Here is a 19,902-nt window from a genome sequence, read left to right on the forward strand (position 1 = left end):
AAAACGTTCATTCATCTGACATTGTAAATGCTGATACCGATATCATTAAATACAATAGCCAATATATCAGTCTGACTCTAATTTATAACTTTTTGGAGCTAAGATTCGGTTGAGACCGAGCCACTCGGTGGGCAGGAAAGTTGATGGGAAAGCCGAGGGATGCATTTATCAAACGGGGCATTATCTCTGTGACACTATCCTCCTGTGTACGTCTGCAGCAAAAATATAAAATGTAGATGTAACTCAAAAAAATCTCTGTACTGATATGAGTTGATATTTTGTTGATTTTAGGCATTTAAATAGCCGATATTCTTGTAACCAAATTTGCAGATATGAATACAGTCGAGTGTTCAGTTTTAGTTGCTTCTAGTTACACTGTGTTAAATGACCAGATATACAGATGTTTGCTCAGCTGCAGTTGCTGCTCACAGCGTGATCACACAGAGCTCTTTGATTCTTATTTATTTTTTGTACATTTCTTAGCAGGAGGCCACTTATTAACTGGACTGTTTGTACAGCTGGTGTGATGATCCTCCCGTGTGATGAATGTTTAGCCTGAGAATCTGCACATCACCTGGTTTCTGCTTCTCTAAAAGTACAAAATAAATTCTGAAATAAATAATGTTGAAAAGTACACACTGAATCCCCCTTTTTCAAGTGATTATAACACAGTGGATTGTTACTGTAATATGAGTAAACAGGCCCAGATTCACATTTTTTGTGTTACCTTTATACTAAATTCATTGTCATTGTAGAGGCTAAGCCTACGCTTGAAGCCACTGAGGTGGTCGTTAACGGGGGTGACGCGATGTCACTGGTATGCATGAATTAAGTTCACAGTCCAATAACTCCAGCAGTATGTATCTTGTCCTTTTTGGTCTTTATTCCGTATCGACTTAGCATAACAGCGCAACGGTCACAAACTGTTTGCCTTCTCAATGACACACCTGACGCCGATTACGTGCGTCTACCTTAAATACCTTTACATTACATAATCAAAACAGAAAAAGGTGACCTCTAGTGACCACATAAGGTATTAACCCAAGAATGGCTCCTACAGTCATGTTGATGTTTAAAGGAAAGACTGATATTGTAAAAACACCTGGGGACAGATCATGGTCTCGGTAAATCTGCTTTAAGGAGTAAAACATAATCTGGAGCCTCGGGTGATGTTTCTTGGCCTGCTCGCAAAGAAAAATCCTTCTTTTGGAACTATGTATTCATGCGCCATAGTTTTCACATTTCTTTTACATAGTTGCCTTATGTGACACATTTGTGGTTAATTGGGTGAGTAGTTTTCATAGTCTTCGTGTGCTTTTCTTATCTGGTTCATTTATTGTGTCTATGGCCACTACGGAGAGTTTACACTGTACAGCACCGTGCTTCAGATGTGCTGTATTAGTAAAATATGGAGATCGAAGGCACCCTGACTTCAATCATTGGGTGAAAATCTTCTCTCAAAAAAGTTTGTGGATTTATTTATGTTTATTTATTGATGGCCGGATCATGATTCCTCATAACTAAATGAAGTGGTTTCCACATGTAACCGGCTGCTGTTTTCCATTAAATAAAAGCTTAATCAGAAGCTACAAGATGAATTATGTTCCTGTATTAATGAGACCATGTACGTTATTCTCTTGCATTTTTAACAAGGCATCCTGGTTATTCTACAAAGAAACTAGCAAACCGCTGTCATCGGTCAGACTGCACTGATTTGCTGCCCTCAAGTGATGTGTTTTTTTTTAGCAACACAAATTTTGAATTATTACCTTTACCAATAAACTCAGTGATTACTCTGTTTGTGTGTCTTTAAGTACAATTACAACAAAAGCTTATGGATAGCTTTGCGTGAGCAGCAGTGGAAGATGGAGACATTTGCACGTTTCACAAATAATCATCAAAGACAAAAAAATAGAATCATTACCTTGTTACTATGAAGAAAATACAAAGTGATCTACATCCACGTGTCCTTTTGGATCCAGTGATTGCATCGTATAGAGGAAATAATCAGTATTGTGTACAGACTGTTTTTGTTAAAGTGAAAACTGGTAAAAAAAAAAGGTTTTTATTAAACATAGCTCATAAAGACACATATGTTTACATTATTTGCATCCTCACACACTGCAGCTTATACTTGACTTCCAGTTAGTTTGTGCCTGACAAAAGTCTGACAGTACAGCTACAGTACATCCTCCGCACACACAGTAGGTTTGAATGAGACAAAACATTGTTACAAACAGAATTAAAGTTCAGTGAAACACAGAAGATGAGCTAAATAAGATCCACGGTCAAAGAAGGATTAATAGAAATAATAAGACATGTAAATAGAAAACCTGCAACTTCATCCAGGCTTCAATTTTATTAGTAGCACACACACATGCACGAACTGTACAAAGCACTGACTGTTGTTTGACCCTGCGGCCCAAACCAAACAATGGCGTTCCTTTCCCCTCCACACACACTGTCAGTTTAAGGTCCTCCTCACCTCGAATCACAGATCATCCCCCAGCGTTCCTCTTTAACGTGGTTGATGTGTCATTTGGTGTCAGGTATGCAGTCAATCACAGGAAATGGCACTTTGCTGAGTTTCCTACTATTGTTTAAATCTTTACCTCTTTGGAAACTCCTGGAACGAACCTCATGAAGATGTGAGATCTGCTTCAAGCCTGAAAACCTTTATGACTCCTGTTATATCTCATGTATGTGTTATTGTAGGGTCTGCTTTACAATACAACGCCACTTAAGGTGACTGTTGTTGTGATTTGGTGCTGTATAAACAAAGTTAAATTGAATTTTTAAGCTTTTTGGGGCAAGTTAAGTTTTTACATCTAACTACATCTATAGTGTTTTAAAGTAAAAGGAAAAGAAAGAGTTTATCTTCACTGCAACGATGCAGTGCAGAAGATGACCAAAGCTGATTCTTGATCAATATCCGATTATGGTTTCTGTTCAGTTCTTTGCATCAAAAACAATCAGAAAACAGCTTTAACTTCTTACAGTAGCCAAGGTCACATGACTTGTTTGCTTAGGTTTCTGCACAGATACAAACTGTTTAAGTGCATTTGTGTTGTTTGGATCCCACTGCTGCTCAACTTCCACGCCACGTCTGCACTTCCTGATTTTCTGAATCTAATTTTAGAAATCTTTCAGGTCATCTCAGTTCTCACCTGGCTGATATGATATGATAATTGTCTCCTCTTGCAGAACAACAGCAATTTTCTGTAACATGTACATTATTTATAAATAGTTTAACAGCGGTAAAGTATTTATATGATAAAAAATGTTGTTTTTTTACTGTACAATCAAAAATACTTCTACTCTTAAAGGTTTTCAAAAAAAACAGAGCTGGAAATAGGCTGAATGCTGTATGTCCTTGTTAACATTTTCTCTCAGATAGATTTACTGCTGTCAGTGGACAGAAGCTTAACTAGTTTGAAAGCGTCTCACCTTGAGCCTTTTTATGCTTTTGACGAGCAGAGGCGCCGTTATCCCCACAAGCTTCTCCTGTTGTTTCAATGACAGCTTTTTGATACCATGAAAAAACAGGAAAAAAAAGTAAGAATCCCAATGTGGCTGAAATCAAAGAATGATGAGATTAACAGAAAACACCGCACAGTACTGTGGACATTGTGAGACCCCTTCAGATGCTGTAAAAGATGACAGCAGCAGTAAGTGGCTTTTCAGAGTTGATGACGTGCAGCATCAAGGAGTTTGAAACGAATGCTTTGAAAGGAATGTACAGTTTCCACATCATTGATGCTGCCCCAATCCATTTGTCAATCTCATGCTCCACTCTCCCCATATTCGTGAAAAAGACCCCAAAATACTTGAACTACACCATCTGGGGTAGTGACTTGTCCTGGACCCGGACTGGGTACGTCAACCTTTTCCGGCTGAGAATCATGGTCTTGGCCTTGGATGTCCTTTCATTCCCGCCGCTTCACATTGGCGAACAGTGCACTGCTTCAGTGCAAGTAGGAGCCCACCACTCGATGAAGCCAACAGAAACACTGCAAAAAGCAAAGATAAAATCCTAAGGCCACCAAAGTGGAAACCATCCACCACCGGGACACGCCTGTTCTGTACAAAAAAACCCAACCAAACTGTACAGAATAGGCCTTTTCCGATTATTGTCTTCTCAAAGTCCACAAAACAAGTAGACTGCTTGTGCAAACTCCCATGCACTCTGGAATATCCTTGCGGGGATAAAGAGCTGATCCAGTGTTGAAAACAGCATTGTTGCTCCTGTGTCTAAGATTCGGATGGGCTCTGCTCTCTGGCAGACTTTCCTGAAGACGCTGATGAGTGCGATCCCCTTATAGTTCTAGAATACCCTCTGGTCCCCCTTCTTAAACCAGGAAACGCCAATCCAGCCTGCAAGTTAAGGGACACCGCCCCGGAGCTCCTCACAACGTTGCACAGATACGTCAACTAGCACACCCTACAACATTCAGAGCCTTAAGGAACAAATATCCACCCCAGGGACCGTCCACCATCTTGTTCTGGGATTACCGCCACAAGAAGAACAAGTGACTAGTTCCATTATGTCCCAAACATCCAGAACTGGGTCGACCCAAAACAATCAACTCACTGAACTCAGTTTTCTTCTTTTTGTCTGTAGGAATGTTTAGTAAAAAAAACCAAAATGTATAAATGTTTTGCATAAACAGGTTGTGCTTAGAACAATTTTCGGAGACATTCCTAACCACTGGAAGATGGAGGCATCTGCGCATTTCACAAATGAACATCAAAGACAAAAAGCTCCCTGAATCACAATCACGTTAATGCTGTGAAGAACATATAAACTAACCCAGATCCACATCACCTTTTGGATTCAGAGATTCATTTCTTGCATGGTATAGAGGAAATGATCAGAACTGCCAGAAGTGTACAGAGTGATGCATACATGTAAACACTGCAACCTGCATTTTTGTAGGTTTTATTAAACATAGTTCATAAAAACAACACATATATATTTACATTATTTGAGTCCTCAGACACTGAACCACAATAAATACAAATCCAAGGGAATAAAAACAAATATTAGTGCTTGTTGTATGAAGCAATGTGGAAACTTTAGTGTATCTGGAGATTGCTAAAGACCGATGGCAGCAGCACTGCAGCTCATACCTGACTTTCAGCTCGCTACTTGTGCCTGACAAAAGTCTAACGCTACAGCTACAGAACATCCTCTGCACACACAGTAGGTTGGAATGAGACAAAAAAAAAAAAAAAAACTGTAACAAAAATAATTCACTGTAACAGAGAAGACAAGCCAAATAAGATCTATGTTCGAAGATGAATTAATAGAAATAATAAGACACGTAAATAAAAAACCTGCAACTTTGTCCAAGCTTCAATTTTCCCAGAAGCGCACACATATGCATTAACTGTACAAAGCATTGACTGTTGTTTGACCCTGCGGCCCAAACCAAACAATGGCGTCCCTTTTGCCGCCAGAAGCTGCCAGTTTAACATCCTCCCCTCCACACTGCGAGGCTGCACCACACCTGGCTCTTATTATAAATCATCCCCCAGCGTACCTCTTTAACGTGGTCGACGTGCCATTCGGTGTCAGGTATGCAGTCAATCACAGGAAATGGCACTTTGCTGAGTTTCCTGCTATTGTTTAAAATGTTTTTTGCCTCTATGGAAAATCTTGGAGATCTGCTTTAAGCTTGACTCCTGTCACATCTCATTCAAGTTACCTTTTTACATCTAACTACATCTGTAGTGTTTTTAATAGTAAAAGCTAGTAATTAAAATACTTCAGCAGCTTTAAGCAGGACAGAAAACAAAACAATACTTTCATGTCAGATTAAACATCGGATTAAAGTGAACATGAAACACTACATTTATAAAGGCTGATTTACACTGTGGAGCCCTACTCTAATCTGTCATCCTGAAACGTCAGATCAGCCCCACCAACTGTGACTTAACAATCCAAGATGGCGGAAGTGAATGTAAACAGCAGTAAAAACGTAAAACTTATTAATCTGGACTGCCACTGCTGTGATTTCACAGATGAATCCTATAATCATACTCACAGCACTGAACAGGCTCTATCCACGAAGGGGCCACAGCTGTGTTCTTAATAAGCACCCCCCCCGAATGGTTGCATCCTGCTAAGAATCAAAATGAACCCGGTTTCTCTGGTTTTCCCAAATTTCCTACTGGAATGCAAGATTGCTGAGGTAACTGGAAAATGGCTTTAGTATATGTGAACTACTGAGTGACAGAACTGTTTTACAACAACAGTTACAAATATAACTATTTTTCTTACCAATGCACATGGAAATCCTGACGTCCATCAGCATGTCCACAGAGGAAAAAGTCTCCATGTTACGCTCTCCTTCACTTATATTAGGGTTTTGATTTTCCCCACTTCTAGTATGAAGTAATGCACTGACATCATCATCTCACTCACTCCAACGAGTGTAGCAACTTTCCCTCTGATGTTCCTGTTCTACACATCACTCTGTTCCCCCTGCAGAATCTCAGGATTCCTGATGTGTTTGAGATGGGCATGTAGTAACTTATGTTGTAAACTGGTTGGGCGTGTTTGAGGAAAGAAAGACTGTTTTACTGCATAAAACAACGCTTCACATCCTCTGAACATCTGCTCTGCCAGCTGATTGTGTGCCGTGTGTCTGCATCCAACCAAAGGAGGAAAAATCAAAGACAACGGGGACAGTGTCAGACTGAAGCTTCTCGTCCTTGTAAATCACTAGTCCACCTAACTCCAACAAGCTCTGCTCATTTATAAAGTGCTCTACAAACCCGAACAATACGGCTAACTGGTGGAGTCCCATATTTCAGTGCAGCTAGCCAATAATGAACGACCACTTCGTGCTGAAGAGACAGAGAGTGAAAGGGGACAATACATCCTTGGTACTTTAACATAAAACTCACTACAACATAAACTAATGTAAGTCTATTAGCACCAACCAACCACATAACATCACTTTCCATACTGGCACAAGATGGCACTAAAAACCTTATACACATATTATTATTAAATCCAGCTTCATAGCCATTTTTTAAAAGTGGGACTCGATGCTGTAAATCAGCCTGTATACATGTAGCACTTCCTGTCCGCTTTAAATGTGTTCACAGTAACAATGCAGGGCACACGAAGAACAAAGCGGAGTCTTCTTCTGATGGAAATGACTTCAAAATATTACATGATTCATTCATTTCAAGTCTCTAGACAAATTAAAACAACAACCAAGTAAAACTCGTTTTACTGGTGTGTGGTTTGGAGCCTCCCCCGGCGAACGTCCATTGTACGTCTGCACTTCTTGACATTCTTAAACATTTTCAGTTTCTGTTTGGATCTTTCAGATCATCTCAGTTTCCGCCTGACCCGTCCTTACTTGATGTTTAGCCGTTGGTCATTGGCGTCTCCTCTGACAGATTTCAAAAAGAAGACAAAGAAGAAAAAAGTTACACACAGCTGTTAAAAACCTGAAGGCCTTATAAATATGGCCAAAGTTTTAAATTAAATTAAACGCCGATTCAGGTGCCCGCAACTCTCAGCTCTGTATCATGTGACTAAACCATACATTTGTGAGAGGAGGACGAAAAGATGAAAGGTGGCTCACATGGAGCAGAAAAGGAAGTGAGAAAGGAAATGAACTGAGGGACAGTATATGATGAATAAGTATTTTTAAAGCTGTGAGTCAGTCGAAGCAGCTTCCACAGAGTCCAAGATCAAACCACAGAGCTGGAGATATGCTAAACACGTCCTTTATAAACTCTATACCCAGAGCGATTTACTGCTGTTTAAGTAGTTTGAGACAGTTTTACCTTCAGTTTGTTCATCGTTTCGTTGTTGAGCAGTGGTGCCGTTAGCTGCAGGAGCTCCTGTTATTTTAATGACAGAAATATACACATCAGCTTTTTAATCCCACACAAAGCCCCACTGTGAACATAAAAAAATACAATTTTGGGCTGAAACTTACTCTGATGTTCATCACTCCTCCAGAAATCTGAAGTGGATGAAAAACCCCAAAAACAAAACATAAAGAACAATGACATTAACAAGAAACAGCACACAGAAGAACCACGGGTGTTTCTGAGTTCTACTTTCTAATAGACACTGATTTAAAAAAAAAAAAAAAAAAAAGGGCTATAAATGATTTGTTACTGACCTCCTTCCCACGGCATGGACTCTGCAGAGAGAATTACAGCAAAGGACAGTTAAAGACACCAGTTTTTGTTTTATTGTTCGTGGTCATCACTGAGCTGCCAACACTTTGATATTTATATCATAAAAAAGGACAATATTTTCTTTACGATGCTGTTATTATGCTGCATTTCACTGCCTGATCAGAGAATCTGATTTTGAACTAAAAATACATCCACGTTCACTAAAACGCTGCAGCATTTCTTGAAGCCAGTCAGTTCTGTTAAAGCTTCAGCTGTGATGGTTTCAACATTAGAGCTGAAACTGAAGAGAAATGCTCCTTCAGTCACGTTCTGAGATCATTTATGTACAACACAAACTGTTTGCACGTCTCTCCATGTTGTTCGTGTTACCAAGATCCACCACGGGCACGTGGTTTGTAAAACTAACGCTCCAGTCTAAAGATGAATCACATGTCATGTATTCTTAAACTGACTGAAAATATCAGATAGCATTCACAACTAATTCACCATTTTAAAATAGAGAGTAACTGACAAAGCAAATCAAGTAAATGTTTACTTTTCAGCTTCAGATTTGTTTAGGAAGCACTTTGTTTTAGACTTCTTACCTTTTTCAAAAAACCACATTCCTGGAAGAAATCAAAAGAAAATTACAACATTAGATTAGCGATCCACCAGAAATGAAACTCAAATACAACCTCAAATAGACTTAAACGAAAAACCCTTATTCTGAAAGATCTGGGACAAACCCTACACTCACTAGCGACTTAATTTGTTACTCGCTAATATCGGGTTGAATCCCCTTTTGCCAAATGCACTAATTAATCAATCACCAGCAAATGTGAGCCCCTCTTTAAAATCAGAGGTTTTGACGGTGTGTCGGTCTGGAGCATTCAGGTGTCTTCCACCTGAACAAATTCACTCCAGTCAGACGTGAAATTCCAAAAAACCCAAGAGCTACATCTCAGACTCTACTGGTCTCAATTAGCAAAACACTGAACGCGTGTGTGTTGTTTGTATGAAAGTGTCTTCATTCTAAATGAACATGGCAGCGGGGATTAGGTTTGTAAAACTGCATCTGAATAAACCACAAGACATCAGAAAAACATACTTTGGATGGTTGGACTGAAGTGGACATGTTCGGCCATTAAGCACAGCACCACATTTGGTGAAAATTAAGCAAAGCAGATCAGCACACAAACCTCAACTGTCATCACGATAGTGGAAGAGTGATGGTTTGAGGTGGTTTTGTAGCCACATGATCTGGGTACCTTGTGGTTATCGAGTCGACAATGAACTCCTCTGTATACCAAAGTATTCTAGAGTCAAATGTGAGGCCATCTGTTGCCTTCAAAACTGTCTGAAAATTTTAATGGCACAAATTCAACAAGTTGCTGGAAACATTCAAGCATAATTTGGTTGTGAGAGGTTATTTGACTTGCTGTTATCTTCAGCTGGAAGCAGTCTGAGCACTGACAACAATGAGACATTTAGACACATAGAGCTCTGAAAACTTGAAAATCCAAGTAGATTACCAGCTTGTGAAAGACTCATCTGGCACCAATAACCACATCAAAGTCACTTTAGTCACCTTTCTTTCTCATTCAGCAGCCACCTTTGCCATATGTGTATATATAACGAGCAGCTGAGGAGGTGAACATGTGTATATGCTTTGTTTAAGCTCGATGCCAGCAATGCGTTTAAATAAATTACTACAGAGCATCTTTCCTAACATGTTGCATTAGCTTGTCTTTTAACAGCAAGCTGTAAGCATTAGCAAGCTGAGGAGACTGTTGTAGTTTTGAATTACATTGAGGTTCATTTCATGGTCAAGGTCATTTTTTAAAATATTCTGCTGGAATCTGAGTAGGGATGGGTACCGGTATCTGGTGCCATTATGGCATAAATGGTAGTAACCAGACCGAAAAGTAGCGCACATTTTGGTGCTTTATTTCTGTGCTTTTTCCCCCCCTGAGCTGTGATACACTTCAGATTCTAGCCAATCGTTTTACGTTTCCGAGGATAGTAGGCGGGGCCAGGTACGTACGTTCTTTTAGAGCAGAGCTACAGATTAAAAATGCCCAAGGCGAAGCTGTCAAAGTCTGGCTGTACTTCACAGCAAAAGATGCAAACTCAGCAGCAACAAGTGCTTTAAGCTGATACTGTGATACTGTCAAAGGAGGTAACACCTCGAATCCGATGAAACACCTGGCGACGCATAGCGTTTTTTTAAAAAGCCGAGAAATGCGCCGTATTTGATAGCTTGCTGCGAGACCTCACACCGAGCACATCTACTGCAGGTGTGGTGCCTGTTATCGGATTCGGAGTTAGCAACATCCCCTAAGAACCCGAAGAGGAGAGTCCTGGCCCCTAGCCCTGCCAGTGTAGCAGAAATGATGAGGATGATGATGCAGCAGCAGCCGTTCTTCTCTGCGTGAGTAGCTTAATGTTGTTCGTGTGTAATTTACGTTGAGTAGGCTAACCACGTTATTACATTAATGCAGTAAGGTGAACTAGCAAACATCATCATAGCTACATGCGGCTGTCTTCTTGTTTGATGGCAGATACTCCCTTCAACCTGGCCAAAAAGGCTAAAATGACCAAAGAAAAAGTGGAAAACAGCTGAACATGAGAGGTTTTTGGACAAAGTTTGTGTTTTTTCCATTGTTTAAGCTTCCAGCCAAGAGTGATACCATATATGCCCCATAGCTGCAGAAAAGGCTAACATTGTTATCTTTTTACAAAAAAAAACAGCTGAACATGAGAGGTTTTTGGACAAAGTTTGTGTTCTCCATTCTTTAAGCACCAGCACCGTTTCAAAAGTACTGGTTTGGTACTGGTATCGGATAAAACCTAAACACTACCCACCCCTACATCTGAGCCTATGAGTTTGGGGGACAGGGGGAATCACAATACTGAATATCAATATGCTGATAAAAGACTGTATTTATTTTGTCACCTGTTTTCCATTTATGAAAGGCAACCAGCAGTGTGACGACAACCAGCAGCACGATGAGCACTGTAAGTCCCATGTAAATGTTTGGACCTCCTCCAGGTGCTGTAAAATAATGACAGCAGCAGTAAGTGGCTTTTCAACGTTGATGACCTGTAGCATTAATAAGTTTGAAAGGAGTGTTTTACAGAAATAACTCACGAGATATCACAGAGAATGAGTCTGAAGAGATGGTGATCGGTTCACTTCTCTCCCGGCTGATTGGGTTTTCTATCTCACAGCTCAACTCATAACTGATTGAACTGTTCACCTGGAAATGCAGTGAAATTGTTAATATAATTGAAACCACAGAGAAGAAGTCTTCGCACCTTCTAAAGTCTACTTAAAATACCTTATGAACAGTATATTGTTTCCCAGATGAAACATGCTTCCCAGTATCATCTGACATCCACGTGTAGCTGACTGGAGTGGCTCTGGCTGTGGTTCCTTCACAGATCAACTCACATTTGCTCTCATCACAGGATTTGTTAACACTGGGTACAGGGACGGGAGCTGTTGTTAGAAAAGGAAACAGGAAAATTCATCATGTGATTCACTTTCATTAGTTTTGATGTAACATACTAAACACTTTCAGTTTTACTTGATAAGCTGAACACAGTTTGATTTATCCACTTACAGAGGACGACGAGGCTAACTGGAGTGAGTCGCCTGTTGTTGATCTCGGGTGTGTAGCTGTTGCTGTCATTATGTAACAGACCGCTGATCGTCATCACACCAGTGGAAGTGTCCAGGTGGCCACGATCTTCAAACATATATGATACTGTTACCTTTAACTCATCACTGATAATCAAAGATGGGACCACTGCACCACTAACACAGCTTACCACGAAACTGACGATAGCCTGTTGCATTCGTATCTCCTGTCTCCCACTCCATGGCTTTGTTAGAACCTTCTTTCCATGAGATTTGTGTGATGGGGCCAGACACAGAGTTGGCAGGTGGTTTTAGGACAGCTTCTCCTCCCACTTTTCCATAGACTGTAGTATCTGCCCAGATAAATGATCAGATTAAAAACTTTAAAGTTTATATTAGTGACTGGTCACATATTCAATAATGAAGATCAAACTGTTCTTTAGGAAAAAGTGACTAATTCTTTAAAGTAGTGTGAAAGTTTCATTCTGAATAAAGCTAAACTGCACACATACAACACGTTTCTATAAAAGTGCTTTGGCATTTCAAACATGCATCGTGCTGCTGTCTGTCTCATTGTATGCTAACTAATCCTGACTTATTTATCACCTGTTGTTTGACACATGCTGTTACAGCTGTAGCTTCCAGTTCACCTCCTCTATTCTGGAGTCCATAAGGACTCAGTCCTGGTGTGCTAGCTTTTGTTGACTGTAAGAAACTGGCTGAAAACACTATGTGAACGCCGGTTTGCACTGGGTGGGGTCACAAACAGGGAAAATCACTAAACTACGATTCAGCTTTCATAAAAACACCCACCCACTCCGCAAAAACACAATTTTCACTATGTGCTACAAAACGAGCTGCTTTAAGGATCCTTCAAGAGGACAGCAGACTTACCCGCATGTACTGAAGGAGACACGGCAGCTAGGACACACAAACAGCCGAGCGACACGATTAGCGTCTCTGAATGCCACATCTTCGTCACTTAAACGGTCATAAACAACGAAAACTCCAGGCTGGAAGTACCGAGAAACATGCCAGATAAACTCAAAGTCAAAAACTAAACGCACAGTAGTTCAGACGAGCTAGCCTAAACGGTTAAGCTAGCATAAACACCGAACAGCGCAGGGCGGAAAAAAACGATGAAATGAAAGCAGGGTGGGAGTCCCCACCGGAACCCGGACATGCCTCTGTAACTAACACCCAAACGTGGTTATATTGTTGGATAATCACCATAAAGCGTTTGATACCAATAAAACTAACTTTAAACGAGGTTAAGCAAAGTTAAAGTACTTTTTAGAAAGTAAATGGAAAGTTAAAAAAAAAACAAAAAAACAAACGTAGTTTTTCTCCCCCTGGCGACAATAATGTGTTACTGCAACCTAAGAAAAAGCTCCCCTCAATCTTATTTACGTCTTCAGAGATATGCATCCTGTGGTTATGAGATAAAAACTCATATTGCAGCACACTTACTAGTGACCAACATTTCTCATACCCACTCCAGTCAACTCTGATAAAGAGGAGTAATGCTTCCCTTTGCTGTACTACAGGTATTTGTTTTTTAATCTCAGGTCTTATTAAATTCAGAAAAGTGCTTTATTTAAATTACAGCATTCACTTTATTTACTTTGACTGTTGATTGTACAATATAAATGCTCTTTTGTGTCCCAGTGTCTTTTCTGTCATCGTTGTATTTTACTCAGTTGTATATAGTATTTGTATTTGTATTCTATTTTTATCTTATTGTATATTTATTTTATTGTATTCTACTGTATATAGTATTTTATTCTATTCTGTACAGTTGTGTACTGTATTTATTCTTATTGTATTCTAATTTTTGCCTCATAACTTTTGCACTGTCCACTTCCTGCTGTGACAAAACAAATTTCCCACGTGTGGGACTAATAAAGGTTATCTTATCTTATCTTATCTTATCTTATCTTATCTTATCTTAACCACTGAAATTAAAGTTAAAATAACTTCCCAAATAAATGGCAAAAGACATTTCATTTCATATAAGTAAAGAAGAATTAACAGTGAACCGAAAGACAAAAAGTAAATCTTAAAAATGCTGTCAAAAGTCAAATGAAAATATAACCAAGTAGATTGCACCCAAAAGAGTTTTCAAATAGTTTTTTCTTTCAATGTTTTAGGTTCTAGTGGTTATCACAAACACAATGAAATCCCTATGTGGTTCCTACCTGTTTTAATGAATCCTGGTGATAAAGAAAGGAGCTTTTCAAAAGGATGAAACTGAAACAGACTACACACGTTTCCTGAAAGAGTGGACACTGTAGTAATTATTTTAATCCTTTTGAAATATAACAGAGGGACTAGGGTGAAAATCAATATTTAACCACATTTCAGTGGTTGAGCTGTCAGTTTGTCCATTATTAGCAGTGTAAACTTGTCACACACACTGACTGGGAGCCCCTGTCAGAGAAAAGTGAAGGTATCACAAAGCTTCCTGCAGTATTTCCATCTGATCCTTAACCTCCTAAGACCCGAACTCTTCCATGGCATGTATTTTTAATTTGTCTTTGATATTTGGGCTGATTGGGACCTCATGAATGTAAAAACAAAGAATCACCAGATTTTTTTTACCCGATATTTGTTTCTAAGAAAAATACCGTAAGAGCCACATATGAAGACATTCATTTTAAATTTTGATAAAACAGAAGCAGTATAATGTCCTCGCAAGGGGATATCAGGCCCTTGTGGAGCTAAATTTAATATTTTGGTCTAGACAACCCAAAATGTGATTTATTTTAATAAATTAAAATACTTTAAACAAAACACAATCACATAATAATAATAATAATAATAATAATAATAATAATAATAATAATAATAATTTAAAAAAAAAACAGCGCGTATCGATGTTGATGACGCTAGACGTAGATCGAATGCTGATTGGTTGAAACACTGAGTTGACCCGGGAAAGAGAAAAGCTTCACGGAAGTGGACAAAAATGCAGGCGCTCGAAAGTTTCGAGGAACAGTTAGCTGAACAAATTGCGTTACACCACAACCTTTATGACCCTGGACACAAGTATTACAAGAACCCGCACGTTAGCATCAAGTCGTGGCAAGAAATAGCAGCCGCCCTCCAGACAGAGCCGGACAAATGCCGCGAGAAGTGGAAGCAACTTCGGGACAGGTATGTTCGGGCCAAGAAAAAGTTCAACAGCAAAAGCAGCCAGCCAGCGAGACCAGCGAGAACCCCTCCGCTGCTGAAGTCCCTGTCGTGGCTGGACGGGTACGTGAAACACAGGAATGCCGTGACGAGGTACACAATAGAGGTACGAGACGCAATAACTTCCAGCTGTGCAGAAAAATAAATAAATAAAAATAAACAAACTATAAGAAGGTTTGGGTTTTTTACAGTTCATGTGTCCTTAATAGAGTCCCGAAGACTTCTCATCCTCCCCCGCAGGGCCGGCCCAGGTGCTGGAAGACATGGCTAACCCTGTAAGTGTTCCTGTTTGTGTGTGATGTTTTGATGCCCTTCACCTGTATGTTTAGCTATGTACAGTCATAGCGGAAGTGTTTGGTGGTGTTACTGAATCTCAGTATTTTTACACTGGTGCTTTTTTCCTTTAGTATCCCGATAAATCCCAGAGTTCAGCTGCAGCATCCCCTGGACCGTCACCACACAACAGCAGCCAGGGAGGCGAAATACAAGTAAGAGCTTTTACAGGACTAGCCTGACTGGCACAGACATGTGTGGTTCATCTATTATGCTATTTTAAATATATTTGTTATAGCACTGTGTATAATCAGATGACAAAAACTTGGTTGCTTATAAACACTTAACAGAACCATATTTACATATGGAAAAAATGGGAATATACACATACACAAATGGAGAATGTAACATTACATTGACAAGGTGATGATGAAATAAACATAATATATGTGGAAATTAAAAGAATTATTTTTTGGAAAAAGTTATTAATAATTGCCTCATGTCAGATATGTTTCTGCAAATTCATCTTCACCCACTGAGGAGGAGATGTGGTCCATACAATGCAGTCATTATGGTAAGGTTAATAACTGCTTGATGATGCTTCCTTGACTAGTAATTTCCCATTCTGTTTCGTTGCAGTTGATGGAGTCGACTCTGCCGAGCCCCTCCAGGTCCGAGGGCAGCCCGACGCGGCGCTGCATCACCCCGACCCCACAAAGCCGGCCTAATAAAAGGAAGGAACACGATGAGGACCACGCCACCACCTCCATAAAAGACCTGCTAACGGACTGCTCCAAAATGGCAGCATTACGTGACATGTGTGCTGTGCAAGGGGATGAGCTGGACGAATCGCACTACTTTGGAATCGTGGTCGCAAAGGGGCTGCGGACATTGCCGGACAAAATGCGGGCAGATGCCATGGCACAGGTGATGGCGCTGTTGAGCAACTTCCGTCAACAAGCTTTCGAGCTGCAAACAACAAATGACAACAAGAAAACCTGATGACACGTCTTTGTTGTTCTTTTTTTTCATCCATTCTTACGCGTTGTTCTTAATATCATAAAATCTTTGCTTCCATCTTCTGCTTTTGTCTGTGAGGCTCGTAGAGAGAAGCTGAGAGTTTCTCTGACAGCATGCTGTGAAGTGTGCGCTCGCTACACTGTTGCTGACAGTTTCAGGACATTTTTATAGTTGTCAAGTGTTTAGTTTATACGTGTGCACATACATCCGCCAAGTCCCACAATAGCCTTATTACAAAAATACAGGAATTAGTATAGCACAAATGTATATATTATATGTTTATATTAAATATGTAGTGTATATTTATAAAATCTTTGAACTTTTATTTATAATTATGTGCTTTGTTTGTCTGGTACACTAGAAGACTGACTTTGATTTAGGAACTAATACTGTGACGATGATGAGAAGCAAGACAAGAGTTACCAGGATGTCGCAGCTCTTTGTAGTTTGCATAGACAACGGGAAAGAGCACTGTTACTACACTGTACACACCATAACACTGGCAAGTGTATCTTGATCATGGTCACTGGTGTTTTGCCACAGCGCCAGTCCGATAATAGCTGACTGCTCTGGCCCAACAAGTCGTCTTTAATGTCGAGACTTTGTTGAATGTACGTTTAAAGCCTAATGAAAATCAGGGTAGTATTGCTCGTATAAAGAAATTAGCTTCCCACTTTTCCTTTCAAGAAACTACAGAAAACAATTTGTTTACTGCAAAATTTTTAAATTTGAAACAGCCCGATTTCTTAGTAATTAGAGCAGTAATTTAACATGTGCACATCTCTGTGAAATTGCTAATGATTTATGTCTCATAATGTGAGAGCTAGCAGACAGCTGTTAGAAAAAGGAGAACAATGCACAGCTTATTTCTTTCTTTTTTTTTAAATCTGAAAAAGCAACAGGAACAGTTCAATTCCATTCATAAACCTATTGTTAATAGTGTGATTACATATCCTAAATTAATAGCAAAATACTGTTCTGCCTTTTACAATGAACTGTTCAAATCCAGCCAGTCATCTACATATAATGTAATGAATATTAAGATTTGTAGGAATCACTCAGCTGAATGGAAGAGTAGATGTGATGCTTTTCTCACTCTGGGAGAAACAAGAATAGCCATTTTGAAACTGAAGTCCCTAAAACTTCTTGTTTTAAAGTCTCGAATTATTACAGTTATTAGATATCGGTGTCGTTTCTGGATTCTGTTGTTTGAGACTACAAAGTCAAGTTTGCAGTTAAAACCCATGAGGCCTGCTGTTAAAATAGCTTTATTAAGCTGGTTTTAGTCTTGCAGTAGTCTGGATAGTAGCGTCACGGCCATACCAGCCTGTTCTCATCTGATCTCTGAAGCTAAGCAGGGGCGGTCCTGCATAGTAGCGTCACCTTCACCTTGCTCCGTGTTAGAAACTCCATGATATCGTGTTCCCTGCTCAGGGTAGCACACTGATGCGCATTTATTCAGTACTCTTCAGGACCGCAGTCGGCAGCCAATAAGAGTTCAAACTGGTTGCACATGGGTGTCAGGTTGACACTGCGCCCGCTGCAAACTACAAGGTTAACAAGTTCCTCTCGACTGAGGCCACAGAGATTTTGTACATTTACAGAATAAATAAGTTTGTGTATTTCCTAAATATTTGGTTGTTGTTGTTTTTTTGTTTTGCACAAAAGCGAAATGCAATGAGGAGCGTTGTCATGAAGCTTTTCCTGAAGCTGCCTCCACTGAGTGAGCAGCGGCGCCCTCTGCAGTTTGTGTGTGGAAGTGCAAAAGCTTACAGCACCTGGTATTCCCAGGCGGTGTCCCATCCAAGTACTGACCAGGCCCGACCCTGCTTAGCTTCCGAGATCAGACGAGATCGGGCGTGTTCAGGGTGGTATGGCCGTAAGCGAGAGAAGCCCGCTATAAAAGACCTTTTATACTTGGCAAATGTCACGCACTTTAAAATATAGTATTGTGCTAAGCTTCACATGTTACAGGGAAAACATGCAAACCTTTTTTGCGAACTGCAGCTTCAACGCTGAGCTGCAAAAATGCTTTTCCCGCGGTAACGTCACCATAATAACACATGTTCGTTTCTCACAGCACAGTGTTAAAGTGACACAGAGCACACAGTGTGTTAGGACCATTTGGAAGTGCAACATTTTTGTGCTTTGGACAATTCAACTTATATACAGGACATTAAAAAAACGTAAGCATGACTGTGTCATCACAGCATGTATAAAGAGGCTGTTTGTGAAGCAGTCCCTCGCTTACGGCCACGCCACCCTGAACACGCCCGATCTCGTCTGATCTCGGAAGCCAAGCTGGGTCGGGCCTGGTCAGTACTTGGATGGGAGACCCCCTGGGAATACCAGGTGCCGTAAGCTTTTGCACTTCAACACACAAATGACAGTTTAAATGTTGAAACGGATGTGAGGCACTCTTTAAGCTCATTTTCCAATAGGATGGTTAGTGAGTGTTGCGCAAAGAGCTCTTCCGCTCATGTAGTAATGTCAAATTCTTCAAGCGTTACATCAATATCACTGTACATGCACAGAGCACCTGTAGATGTTTTTGTGCAAAGACTCACAATTGTTTATGACGTGAATATTGCAGCATTAAGTATGCATTATAACTGTGTTGTCATGTGCAGCTATTAAAAAAAGTAGAAACTAATCAATATCCTTCACTCTAAATTGTTTTTTAAATCCCAATAAATGGGTTACAGTATGTACATGACCCCCGTTGTCGAGGAAGCCTCTCACTTATGGCCATACCAGCCTGTTCTCATCTGATCTCTGAAGCTAAGCAGGGGCGGTCCTGCATAGTAGCGTCACCTTCACCTTGCTCCGTGTTAGAAACTCCATGATATCGTGTTCCCTGCTCAGGGTAGCACACTGATGCGCATTTATTCAGTACTCTTCGGGACCGCAGTCGGCAGCCAATAAGAGTTCAAACTGGTTGCACATGGGTGTCAGGCTGACACTGCGCCCGCTGCAAACTACAAGGTTAACAAGTTCCTCTCGACTGAGGCCAGACGGACTAGCCACAGAGATTTTGTACATTTACAGAATAAATAAGTTTGTGTATTTCCTAAATATTTGGTTGTTGTTGTTTTTTTGTTTTGCACAAAAGCGAAATGCAATGAGGAGCGTTGTCATGAAGCTTTTCCTGAAGCTGCCTCCACTGAGTGAGCAGCGGCGCCCTCTGCAGTTTGTGTGTGGAAGTGCAAAAGCTTACAGCACCTGGTATTCCCAGGCGGTGTCCCATCCAAGTACTGACCAGGCCCGACCCTGCTTAGCTTCCGAGATCAGACGAGATCGGGCGTGTTCAGGGTGGTATGGCCGTAAGCGAGAGAAGCCCGCTATAAAAGACCTTTTATACTTGGCAAATGTCACGCACTTTAAAATATAGTATTGTGCTAAGCTTCACATGTTACAGGGAAAACATGCAAACCTTTTTTGCGAACTGCAGCTTCAACGCTGAGCTGCAAAAATGCTTTTCCCGCGGTAACGTCACCATAATAACACATGTTCGTTTCTCACAGCACAGTGTTAAAGTGACACAGAGCACACAGTGTGTTAGGACCATTTGGAAGTGCAACATTTTTGTGCTTTGGACAATTCAACTTATATACAGGACATTA

At 40.3% G+C, this 19,902-nt stretch overlaps 2 protein-coding genes and 3 non-coding genes across 5 annotated transcripts; 2 read left to right on the forward strand and 3 right to left on the reverse strand.

Moving 5' to 3' along the window:
- Nucleotides 1–5,327: 5,327 nt before the first annotated feature.
- LOC146608873 (lymphocyte function-associated antigen 3-like) lies at nucleotides 5,328–12,914 on the reverse strand. The gene is made up of 11 exons (XM_085348068.1): nucleotides 12,689–12,914; nucleotides 11,986–12,147; nucleotides 11,778–11,903; nucleotides 11,493–11,653; nucleotides 11,303–11,411; nucleotides 11,108–11,206; nucleotides 8,757–8,777; nucleotides 8,154–8,174; nucleotides 7,965–7,991; nucleotides 7,810–7,866; nucleotides 5,328–7,409 (listed from the first exon to the last, which is right to left on the reverse strand). The coding sequence occupies exons 1-11, from the start codon at nucleotides 12,765–12,767 to the stop codon at nucleotides 7,384–7,386; spliced, it is 888 nt and encodes a 295-aa protein (XP_085204194.1). The 5' UTR covers nucleotides 12,768–12,914; the 3' UTR covers nucleotides 5,328–7,383.
- Nucleotides 12,915–14,762: 1,848 nt separating this feature from the next.
- Nucleotides 14,763–16,297, forward strand: LOC146608874 (uncharacterized). Its single transcript, XM_085348984.1, has 4 exons — nucleotides 14,763–15,092; nucleotides 15,196–15,261; nucleotides 15,394–15,474; nucleotides 15,899–16,297. The coding sequence occupies exons 1-4, from the start codon at nucleotides 14,763–14,765 to the stop codon at nucleotides 16,259–16,261; spliced, it is 840 nt and encodes a 279-aa protein (XP_085205110.1). The 3' UTR covers nucleotides 16,262–16,297.
- A 1,748-nt stretch (nucleotides 16,298–18,045) lies between these two features.
- Nucleotides 18,046–18,164, reverse strand: LOC146608875 (5S ribosomal RNA). The gene has a single exon (XR_014905263.1). It is a non-coding gene; the product is annotated as a 5S ribosomal RNA (ribosomal RNA).
- A 360-nt stretch (nucleotides 18,165–18,524) lies between these two features.
- On the forward strand, nucleotides 18,525–18,643 carry LOC146608876 (5S ribosomal RNA). Its single transcript, XR_014905174.1, has one exon. It is a non-coding gene; the product is annotated as a 5S ribosomal RNA (ribosomal RNA).
- Nucleotides 18,644–19,489: 846 nt separating this feature from the next.
- On the reverse strand, nucleotides 19,490–19,608 carry LOC146608877 (5S ribosomal RNA). Its single transcript, XR_014905264.1, has one exon. It is a non-coding gene; the product is annotated as a 5S ribosomal RNA (ribosomal RNA).
- Between the last annotated feature and the right edge of the window lie 294 nt (nucleotides 19,609–19,902).

The sequence above is a fragment of the Diplotaxodon limnothrissa genome, linkage group LG23 (genome assembly GCF_057381915.1).
Source record: "Diplotaxodon limnothrissa isolate DT_005_m linkage group LG23, D_limnothrissa_male_GT1.1, whole genome shotgun sequence".
NCBI classification, from domain to species: Eukaryota; Metazoa; Chordata; class Actinopteri; order Cichliformes; family Cichlidae; genus Diplotaxodon; species Diplotaxodon limnothrissa.